The sequence below is a fragment of the Propithecus coquereli genome, unplaced genomic scaffold (genome assembly GCF_000956105.1).
Source record: "Propithecus coquereli isolate 6110/MARCELLA unplaced genomic scaffold, Pcoq_1.0 Scaffold11, whole genome shotgun sequence".
NCBI lineage: Eukaryota > Metazoa > Chordata > Mammalia > Primates > Indriidae > Propithecus > Propithecus coquereli.
Window position 1 is genome coordinate 6,238,253 of NW_012134969.1, and position 11,493 is coordinate 6,249,745.

Consider the following 11,493-nt stretch of genomic DNA (forward strand, 5'->3'; position numbering starts at 1 on the left):
ATCATCTAAACCCAGGGTGATAGGGTTGGTTCTTAAAGTGGAAATTAGCTTCTCCAGCTTCCATCTTTTGATCCTAGAGCTGCTTATTGGGATTATACACCGAATATGGCTATTCTCCTCTCAATTCAGTAAACACTGAAAAACTAGATTTTTATGGATTCCTAAAATTTTAAAGCCACAGGGGAATTTAAGAGATTTTCTCTTTTAATCCTTCACATCAGCCCAGATGGGTGGAGTGACTTGTCCACGTCACACAGGAGTTAGAACTGAGCATGACTCCCCCGCTGTCTTTTCCCTTATTAGCTGGTCAATGCACCGTCGCTACATCTGTAGTCAAACCACTGGGGCCTCTACTTTGTCCAACCTTTCCACTCCCCTTCAGGATTTTACTAGCCAAATTGTCAGCTTTTCCTGGAAACAGCTGTGGAAATGACTGCAAATATGTTAACACTTATATGGAAACACCTGTTTATCAACATTTTATATGCTTTATTGAAAGTTGACAAGTGCAACAGTTAAATACAGTGACACCTTACAACTGTGTAGAGAACATGCACAGAAACATATGCATATAACTACTATACAGGTAATATGCAGAAACCCCTACTGGGAAAATCCATTTCATTAGCTAGAACTGATCATTTTTCAAAGTATTCAAACAGCTCAATCGAAAGACTTCAGTAAACAGGGATTTACTTCAGGATATTCAGCAGCTAGAAGATGTCAGATTACACAATGTGAGTAACTGTGCCAAACTCTTAAAATTTCTCTAGGTGTGGTTTTTGTCATGTAGCAGTTTTTATGCAGATTGGTATATAAAAGACAGCCCACACCTCTTCAGACAGCCAATGAAACAGCTAAATTTCAATCTGTACAACCTAAATAGTAGTTACAGTCCTCTATTGTACAAAATAGTTACACTACATACACAAATATACAATAAGCAAAACAACCTTCATGGGCAGATAGCCTAGGTCCCAGCTACCTGTCAACGTTGTGTCACTCTAATAGTTTTGTGTCATCCACTGTTTCAGTACAGGCACAGTACTATTGTTTTTATGGATTCTGGTGACAGTCGTCAATTTGTACAATGAACTCTGTTCCCCCTCAGTTAGGTCTTTACTTTTACCTCCCTTTCAAGTTCCTCGTGGGGGTTGGAGAGGAGAGAGGACAGTCCAGTGAGGAGCTCCACGCTTCCTAACCCCGAGTAGCGCACTACCTGCGAGCAGCAGAGAGAACGCTGGGAAGAGGGGGTGGGGAGCGGGAAGGGATGGAAAGGCACACGGCTCCTCAGCCTGAATTAAACCATTTCTCAGTTATCTGCCAAGCTGCATCAGGTCCCAGTACATCCATACTAATTCTCTGATTAACCTTTAATTCACCCAACTAAGAAACTTCTTCAAGCCAAAAGCATATGAGTGTTTAATACTGGAAGAAAGAGATAATGGCATGTGTCAGTCTCACGTCTCTTCGCAGCGAGCAATGAAATGGTGACTGTGGAGGCGGATCCTCCCTAGAACATCTTCTCCGGTCTGTCCAGTTCGCACGCAGCAGCCAGTTCTGCGGGGGCGCAGGCGGCTACGCGGTGGGTCCTGAGCCCTGGGACGCCGGCTGGGCAGGGGGCTGCGTGGTCCCCTGTGGCTGCGTGGTGGCAGGCGGGGAACCAGTCTGCAGTTGGGCCTGAAACTGGGCGAGCTGCTCAGGACTGGCCAGTGTCTTCAGCAGATTGTTTTCCTGCTCCAGCTGGGAATTTTTCTCTATTAGTTCTTTGATTTGCTCTTTCAGGACCTCCACTTCCTCTCTAACGGCATACATCAAATGGCTTTTCACCAGATCCTGAAAAAAAGAGGAAATAAAAAATGCATTTAACTTACTATTTACTGGACTCTGGATTTCTAAGCCATTATTTTGCATGGCTTTCCCTATTTACATATCCTGCCTTTAAAGTTAGTAGAGGACACTTGGGGAAATATGAATACAACCACAACTGTACAATACTTAAGTTTAACTGCTTAAGTGATCAAGCTTTTTAAAAGTCTGCTTTCTCTGCAGACGTTAGCATACAGTCAGGTTTTCTACTCGAGAGGGCAAAATGCCCTGTGGCTCTCCAGCCGGGGCGCTGGGTTCCCGACCGAGCCCTGGGCCCGCAGCGCCCCGGCTTCTCCGCCCCCATCCCTCCCTCCGCCCGCCCGGAGCCGCCTCCCTCAGCACCGGCTGCAGCCAGTTCCTACAGAGCATGTTGCCGCATTTTCTTCCCTCCACCCGCCCCCCTCCTTTTCCTGATTAAGCTGACATCACAGAAACCTGGGCAGCCGTCGCAACCAATGGGAGTGCGAGTTATTTATAGCTCCGAATTAAAGGTTCGGAGTTTGCCTAGCAACAGTGGGCAGAGAATCCCGTGAGAAGAGCCACAGGCGCTGCTCCAATAACAAAGAACAGCCAAGGCGGAAATAAAAAATAGGAGAAATCCAGGCGCAGGCTTAGAAAACAAAACTTTTCTCCAATTCTTCTTCATTGTGCAGTAGCCTGCACTACCGGGGATCCGTTTGTGCACCATCTAAAAGGCCCTTACCCATGATCCCCACTTAGAGGGCCCTTCCCCCCCTCGGCTCCCTAGTAAAATCTTAGGATTCCTAGTAAAGCCACATCGCTAAAGATGTGCCCACGACCAACCCAAGGAGCCGCTGGGCCAGCACTTCCCCAGCAAATCCCTAGCAAAAAAGGACACCGTGAAAAAAATCCCGACGTTAAGTGAAATAGGTCCAGGAAAGGAGAACATTTAATACCCTCAGGGCCCCTTTCTCCCTCCCAGACTGCCGAGGTAGGAGGCTTCATGCTGGCAGCATGCAGACAGCGCCGGCATTTCTAAATGTATCCAAAGCAATCATCATCTGGACTCAGGGATGGACTGGTTCCACAAGACACCTCGTTTTTTGTGCTGTGCCCCCATATTTAGTACAAATGACTTTTAATCAGTACATACCATAGCTTGCTCGATTTTGTTGTCAATAGCTACCACACTTGCACCAGAGGAGCTGAAAAAGAGGGGAAAAAAGGTTAACGATAAATGGAATTTATCTTAAATGTCCAAGGTAAAAAAGGATCTCCCAATTTGGTGATGTACTAGCATTACATTTTGAATATTCTTTTAATATAATGTATCACCCTCCAGCCACTCGCTTCCTAACGAATATCCAGGCATTTCCCTATTTCAGTGAGCCACAAAGGGCTAAATTACATAATGTGGGGAAAGCCTGTTCTCTGGCCAGACCTGCAAAAATAAGGCTATTCTGAACATTTCAAAAATCAACATCCATGTCACCACGATCTCTCAGCAATGGACAAAGGAATTCGCCTGGCTATCTTTCACCTGCATTATTACAACTATCTGACGAGTAAATTTAAAGAAACTATCCCAGCCGACATTTACCTATTGTCAAGTCTCACAGAAGCGTTTTCAGTACCCAGCAAGGATGACAAGAAAGAAATTGAAAAATGTCTCAGTTGGTAAACTCCTAGATCCATCGCCACTGGTCTACACCATTGGGATTTCATGCAATTGCAGCCAAAAAACACCCTCTCGGGAAAAAAAGAGGGACCACCAGCAGCCTTGTTTGAGCTAGATAAAATCTTCTAGCTTTCTGCAGCCCAGGGAGAAACAGAAAACAGTAGCCCTAATTTTAAGAAACCCGGCTTCTGGGGCTCGGCGATCCCAGGAAGATGCAGATCCCAGTGCTGTGCGGAGAAGCCTCTCAGATCGGCCGCCCGGCTCCACTCAGCTCTAGTCCCGATCTCCCGGTCTTAGTGCAAAATATATGCAGGGAAGAACAGCGCCGATTGGCCAGCACGCCACTGGGACCGCCCCCTTCTCCATTCCCTTCTCTCCCTTCCCTTCTCCCCCGTCCTCCTCCCGCTTCCCCGCCTTCCTCCCCCACCCGGCCCCAGTCTCCAGATCCCCCTCTTCGGGTGGGCTGGCCCAGGCCGCGCTCAGAGGGACTAGGGTTTGAGGCCACTGAGGCTTCCACCGCAGCCTCAGGAGGCTGGACTGCTGCGCCAGCAGAAAACGTGGAGGGTCCCTGAAAAATGTGATCGGGGTCCCGCACATGCTTACGTTTAAGAGAGTCAGACCCCGTCCCCGAGCTGCCTGTCCCCGCGGCTGCTGAACGGCGAAAGCTTCCTATTTGCAACCAGAACTGTCTGAGCTACTGGGCATGCCCAGTCTCACCGCTGTAAGACTTGGAGGAGCTCGAGTGTCTCAATTTCAATTATCTAGTTCTTACAGGCAGTGGTAATGGGAGGGTTTTATAGGTGGTTTTATTTTTAAGGATAATGACCATAGTGCAAATAATACTTTTATAGGGAAAGTCACATTTGCTTTTTGAGAGACACTACTTCTCCGTGAATTTATCAATTACTTGTAGAAACAAAACAAAAAACATTACATATTCTTTGCTAGGCATATAAAAATTGAGTCAAAAAGGAACCTACTGGATTCCAGTGGATATTCCCAAAATGTTCCTAGATATGCTTTCTTCCATTTACAGCTGGAAAAGTCAGTCCACCGGTTGAATACGATATAGACCTATTTTCAGTAAGCCTCTAAGGCAAATTTTTGGAAGTCTTAATTCCTCTAAGACTAAATCCTATGAGCCTTCTTACATCAGAGCAGAGGGATTGAAATATTGTAAAGTATATATTCAAAGCACACAACTCCTTGAAGTTGGTCTCTTTGCCCACTTGAGTGTCTAGAACCAGTAAAAAGGGGAATTTGATGATGGTTAAAAATAAGTAGCTAATAGATGCTGCATACTCACCTCTATTTCATCCTTATGGCCACACTGACCAGATAATTCCCTTCTTTACACCGAAATCTGGCCACATTGACCAAATAATTCCCTTTACACCGAAATCTGGCCAGACTGACCAAATAATTCCCTTCTTTACACCAAAATCAAGAGATCTGGATGCAAAATAGCTTAATCCCTTACAAAATCGCCCCTATTAATTTAAAATATTTGCAAGGATGCATCAATTAATGTTACAGTTTAATATACTATAAATCTAAGGCCTTAAGTTTGCTTAATTATTATGCAACATAAGCAGTTTGCAATTCAATACATTTGAGAAGGAAAATTTAACCTCTACAATACTGCCCTCTAATGGCATGATACTATAAAAAACAAACAAAATCTACAAAGTTCTTAGGGAGACCTAATTCATAGATAAATTGTGTCATCACAAATAATTCCAACATAAAATTTGACCATAACATATCTGAAACTCGGACTTAGAGGAGGAGGGGGGTCAAGTGCAACATACGTAACCTAAACATCTGTACCCCCATAATATGCTGAAATAAAAAAAATTTGACCACAGAACATATATGTTATACACACAAACACACAGACACACAGTCTTCTTTTTCAAACATTTTCTCGCAAGCAGCATCCTTTCCTAAAATTGCCATCAGAGCCCTTTTAGACAGTCTTTTAAGTTGACCCCATGGTGGCAGGGGGCATTTGGTTTTAGAATGTCCAAAGTGATTAGGAAGGAATTTTGGCTAGGGGTGTAGATGATTAAGAGGGTAATTCTCTTTTGGGTTAAAAACCAAAGTGTGACTAACTATAAAGCAATGAGATTCCTTTCTACTGAAAAGTTCATATTATTCTCCAAATTTTAAGGGCTTTGCTTTTGTTAATAATATTTGTTAGCATATTTATAATTTATAAAAATTAAATACAGTATCTTATAGGATACAATTTTTTGAAAACGGCACCCATTTTCAGTAAAAGAAAACAGTAAATGGAAGCTTAAAAGTCATACTAATTTGGACAGCAGGCCTGTAGGTCCCTATGTCTATGAATGCTAAACAGAATTATTATTTACTACATGACAGTTTCTATACTTCGAAAGTTAAACTTATGACTAAAGCTATCTGTGTGATAAAGTCCATTTATGTATTTTAACTGAATATCAACTTCATAGGAAAAAAGGTATTAAACAAAGCACTACTTATGCTATAAAAAGAGCTTAAAAAACAAAACTCTAAGGTCATACAAAAAATGAATTTAAATTTCCCAGCTGGAGTTAAAAAAAATTAGTGAATTAACCGAGTTTTATGTATTCATGCAGTTCTTCAACATAAAGACATAAGTTGGTAAGGTTTTAATTTCAATCATTTCAATTGATCGTCCATCGTATTAAGCGACATAAGCAAATACAAGCACATATTTAACCCATTTCCCAACTGAGGGACATTATGGTTCTAATACCTTGATATTTTAAATAAAATTGCAAGAAATATCCTTATATATACTTCCTTCAACACATGTGCATACTTCTGGAGAATTTGTTGGGCCAAAGGATATGCAACTAAAAACATCATTATAAATCTAGTCTTTTCATATCTATGGCACAAGTGTGCTAGATTCCTTTGAAACTAGTTTTTTTGTATAAAAACTGAAAAGATATAATTTGAAAAAGAAGGTAAGGAAATGGAGGAAAGCTCCATGCAGAAAAACCCTTGGATCAGATATGTCTGAAGCACAAATATCTAGAATTAAATTCAAAGATTCTTCTATTTGCAAGGCAAACTATCTGAGTCTGGTGCCTATTCAGGGCTCACCAGGCTTGCTCATAGTACAGGGAAAACACCACAATGGCTCCACGAGAGATACCTAAAGGCATAGACCATAAAAGCCAGCTTCAGGCACTAAGCAAAGATCAGGAGGTCTCACCCTCCTGAGGACTCTGATGCACAGGAAATAACTAGGACATTTGAGATTGGGGTATTTTCTGTTGTCTGCCTAAGAGTCTTTTTACCTGGGTTCTAATTCAACCACCTCTGCATATTGGTAGTGAGCATTTTAGGATAGGAGAAGAGGAGTTGGGCAGGGCCTGTGTATTTCTGATTCCATAACGTGCTTTTCTTGCAAACTCGATCTGACTTGACCAACATAGGCATAGTTGGGGATCCAGCACTCAAAGAAATAACCTCTTTCTCCCCCTGTTCAAACTCCTGGCCAATGGAAAGCAATTGCCAGCAAAGAAGCTAAGGCACATTTGGTTCCTGACCAAATCACTGTTGTCTATGGACTCCCATGTCACTTCTACTTTTCTAGTTTACCCTCAATAGGCACTGGGGATAGGGTGACCAGGTTTAGCAAATAAAACTGCAGGACTCCCAGTTAAATTTGAATTGCAGATAAATAACAAATAATCTTTTAGTGTTGAGTCCCACACTGTCAGAACAATAAGCAATGCCAAAGAAATTTAAGGAAGAAAAAGCTGTTCAAGTTCAACCGTTATCTTAAATTTCCTTGATTTCCATAGAAAGACTGGAAGATAAAGTTGAGAAAATTCCCAAAAAGTAAAACTAAAGAGATGGAATTGTGATATAAAAGAAACTTACAGGATGAATCTAGGAGGTCCAGTATCAAAACGGGATGAGTTCCAAAAATAGAGGGCATAGGGAAAGTAATTATCAAAGAAATACGAATTTTTCCAGAACTGAAGGGCACAAGTCTCCAAATTAAATGAGATGACCAAATGCCCACCACAATAAATGAAAAAAGCCATACACCAAGCACTTCATCATGAAACTTCAAATCACTAGGGAGCAAGAGAAAATCCTAAAAGCTTCCAAATGGAACAAACAAGTTACAAACACAGGAGCTAGCATCGGAATGGTTTTGCTGGCTGCCAGAAAATGACAGAAAAAATGTCTTTAAAAATCCGAGACAAAAAGGTTTTTTACCTAGATTCTTCACTTGGCCAAATCATCAGGTGAATGTAAAGGTAAAATAAAAACGTTTTTAAATATTTCGGACACAAAAATGGAGGAGCAAATCAAGAAAAAGGAAGATGGTACGGTAAATAGGAATGAGGGACACTGGAGGGAAGGAAGGGAATTGACAGGCTGGACGGCGAAGGGAATTTCAGGGTGATGGCTGTCAGCCAAGCCTAAGCCGCAGCTGGTCTGTACCTGGTCTGCAGTGGTGCAGGAAGACAGAGAACTCCAGGAGGGAGAGCTTCGGTGCTAATACACACAGGTTATCTAAGACACCTGAGTACAGATATGTGACAGTTCAAAGGCAGTTTTACGGAAAGCAAAGCAAGAAAGAAACATGGAATGCTCATAAATAAAATTTATATCATATTAATTTTTTAAATTGATTTAACATTAAAAAATTAACTTTATTGAGAGGTGGTAGGAAGAAAAACTGTATGGTAGGAATGGTTTAAAAATGCTAAATTCTAATCTACTACAACTTGATTATATAATCTCTAAAATTGAAAAAGCAAGAAGTAAAGTAAGTATAAATATAGTACATAGAAATATGGAGGTAAATATGAGAAAAAAACTAAAAGTGGCTGCCTCTGAGGTATAGACTGGCGTGAGTGAAAAAAAGGAACGGGTAATTTTTTTTTTCTATTCACTTTATTTGATCTTTAGGTATGTGCGTGTATTGCTTTGATTAAAAAAAACACTTTAAAGTGAAACAGAAAGGGATACGAAAGGGGTACCAGAGGGACATGGAGCAGTGCCTCCCACTCCCAGGCTTCAGCTAGTACTTATCACATATGTGTACCAGGAAGCTACCCCAGGCCAGGGAAAGAACCAGCCAGAAGAAGCAGGCAGAATGATTTTCAGAAATCATAGGTGGTGGGGAAGAGTTGCTGTCACCACCAACTAGCCTGAGTGAAAAAAACTTGTAAACATGGGACACCCAGTTACTGAGAAGGATACTGCCTAAATAGTGGGGGAAAATTCGTCCTAGACTGGGGGTGTTTTGGTCCTATGGAAAGCAGTTTAAAAGGAAGCCTTGAAAGGATCAAACTGTTTCCAAGTAACTTAATTTTGTCCCCAAACAAAGCTCAACCATAATAAAATAAGGTCTCTTACCATCCTCTAATTCACGTCTGGCATCCAATAAAAAGTACCAGGCATACAAACAAGCATGGAAATATGACTCATGAGAAAAATCGATCAATCAAAATGACCCAGATATGAGAAAGATGTTAATATTTGTAAACAAGAACATTAAAAGTTATTACAACTATATTCTATTTGTTCAAGAAGACGGAGGAAAACATTAGCATATTAAGGACAGGTTGAAAAGTACAAAGAAAACCCAAATTACATTTATCAAGATTAAAAAAATACAATGTTTGAGAAGAAAAATATACTAGATGGAATTAACAGCAGTATAGAAAGGGCAGAAGTATTAGTGATACAGTAGCAACAGAAACTATCTAAAATAAAACAGAGAAAAAACTGTAAAGAAACAAAGCATCAAGGATATGTGGGACAATTTCAAACAATCAAATATATACGAAGTCCCTAAAGAAGAGAAGAAGGAAGGAGAGAGAAAAAATATTTTAAGAAATAATGGCAATTTCCCCCCAAATTTTATTAAAAACAAACGACAGATCCAAGGAGCTAAACAAAGCACAAGCAAGAGAATTGGGAAGAAATCTATAAGCATATCATAATCAAATTGCTTAAAATAAAATCTTAGAAGCAGTCAGAGAAAAGAGCTAGGTGATTATGTACAGAACAACAAAGATAGGATGAGAGCAGGCTTCTGGTTGGAAACAATGCTAGACAGAAAGAAGACAGCACAGCCACGTCTTTAAAATTCTGAAAGAAAAAAAACCCTACAGCTCTATAATTCTATACCAAATAAAAGCACCTTTCAAAAATTTAAGATGAAATTAAGACTTTTTCAGGCATATAAAAGCTGGCAGGATTCATCACTGGCAGACTTGTACTATATAAAAGTCAGTCCTTCAGGCAGAAGGAAAATGATACCAGATGAAAAAGCTAGATCTATGCAAAAGAATGAAAAGTGCCAGAAACAATAACATGGTTAAATATAAAAACTTTTCTTTTACTATTTAAATCTCTTTGAAAAGATAACTGTTTAAAGCAAAAATAGTAACAATATATGGAAGTAGACAATACATTAAGTGTATGATAAAAATAGAAAAAGGCCAAGAGGGTGAAGCAAAGTACACTGCTGAGTAGACTGTGGTAGGTTAAAGATGTGCACCACAAACTCTACAGCCAACAAGCTACAGTAGGAGTATAAAACGGAATCACAAGAAAATGTACAATATAAAAGAAGGCAGAATAAGAAGAAAAGGGGAATAAAGAACAGAATAAAAAGCAAACAGCAAGACAGTAAATTTAAACCAACTACATCAATAATCACATTAAACATAAATGATCTCAATTAAAAGGTAAAGACTGCCAATTCTATGAAAAAGCAAGACACAACTCTATATGCTGCCTGTAAGAAATATACGTTAAATTTAAAGGCACAAATAGGTAGAATAAGAGTATGGAAGAATATATGCTAAGTTAACAGTAATCGAAAGAAAGCTGAAATAGCTATATTACTCAAAGTAGACTGCAGTGTAAAAAATATGCCAGGAATAAAGGTCATTTCCTAAAGATAAAGGGTCAATTCATCAATAGTTCATAAAAATGCTAAACATTTATGTGTGCTAATAGCGCTTGAAAATATATACAGCAAAAATTAATAGAATCGCAAGGAGAAATAGAAAAATCCACAAATATAGCTAAATATTTCATCAACTCTCTCTAAATAAGTCAATGAACGAATAAACAAAATAAGGATACAGAACATTTGAATACACTGCCAACCACTTGACCTAATTGATTTTTGTAGAACATTCTATCCAATAATAGCAGAATATACATATTCTTTTACCAAGATAGACCATATTCTGAGCCATAAAACAACTCGCAATATATTAATATTTAAAAGGACTCAAATCATACGAAGTGTGTTCTCTGATCACAATGGGATTAAATTAGAGATCAATAACGTGGACCACAGGGCTGGGGAAAGAAAATTTCAAAAACCTCCATCCTCCCTCACCCAAGAAGAGACAGGGAAACTGCCCACACACATAGCTCACCACTTCTACAGTCTACAAACAACCAGCAACTGAGAAAACCACCACACTAAGGTTATCTATAAATAAGGCATCCATCCAGAACCCAGACCCCATCAAAGCACCCACAAGTAAAGCCAAAGGTTCTTACCCAACATATGCTACAGACACACCCTATGAATGGCAGGGGGTATGGGGGCAGGGAGCATGGGGGGAAGCCCCATCTAAACAAAAGAAAATCCCAAAACACAAAGCAACAGCTGCTCCAGATGAGAAGGAATCAGTGTAAGAACTCTGCACGTATGAAAAATCAGAGTGAAAGGACATCCCCAAAGTGGCATACCAGCTCTCTAGCAATGGATCCCAACCAATGAAAATACTGAAATGACAGATAAAGAATTCCAAATATGGATTGTAAGGAAGCTCAATGAAATCCAAGAGAAAATGGAAAACCAACTCAAAGAAACCAGAAAAAAAATTCAGGAAATGAATAAAAAATTTACTAAAGAGACATATTTTTTTAAAAAATCCAAATAGAATTTTTGGAAATGAAAAATTCATTTAAGG

At 39.9% G+C, this 11,493-nt stretch overlaps 1 protein-coding gene across 4 annotated transcripts in view; it reads right to left on the reverse strand.

Annotated features, from left to right (window-relative positions):
- Window positions 1–468: 468 nt before the first annotated feature.
- TSC22D1 (TSC22 domain family, member 1) overlaps window positions 469–11,493 on the reverse strand; it is a 179,899-nt gene continuing 168,874 nt past the window's right edge. For 2 of the 4 annotated variants that reach the window (XM_012648916.1, XM_012648936.1), the window contains exons 2-3: window positions 2,984–3,035; window positions 469–1,836 (exon numbers count right to left, since the gene is read on the reverse strand). In XM_012648916.1, the coding sequence (XP_012504370.1) occupies window positions 1,579–1,836; window positions 2,984–3,035 (310 nt within the window). In that variant the 3' untranslated portion in view covers window positions 469–1,578. Of the gene's footprint in view, window positions 1,837–2,983; window positions 3,036–3,430; window positions 3,861–11,493 lie in introns of those variants that run through there. The other 2 variants (XM_012648928.1, XM_012648921.1) reach the window with 2 other exon arrangements.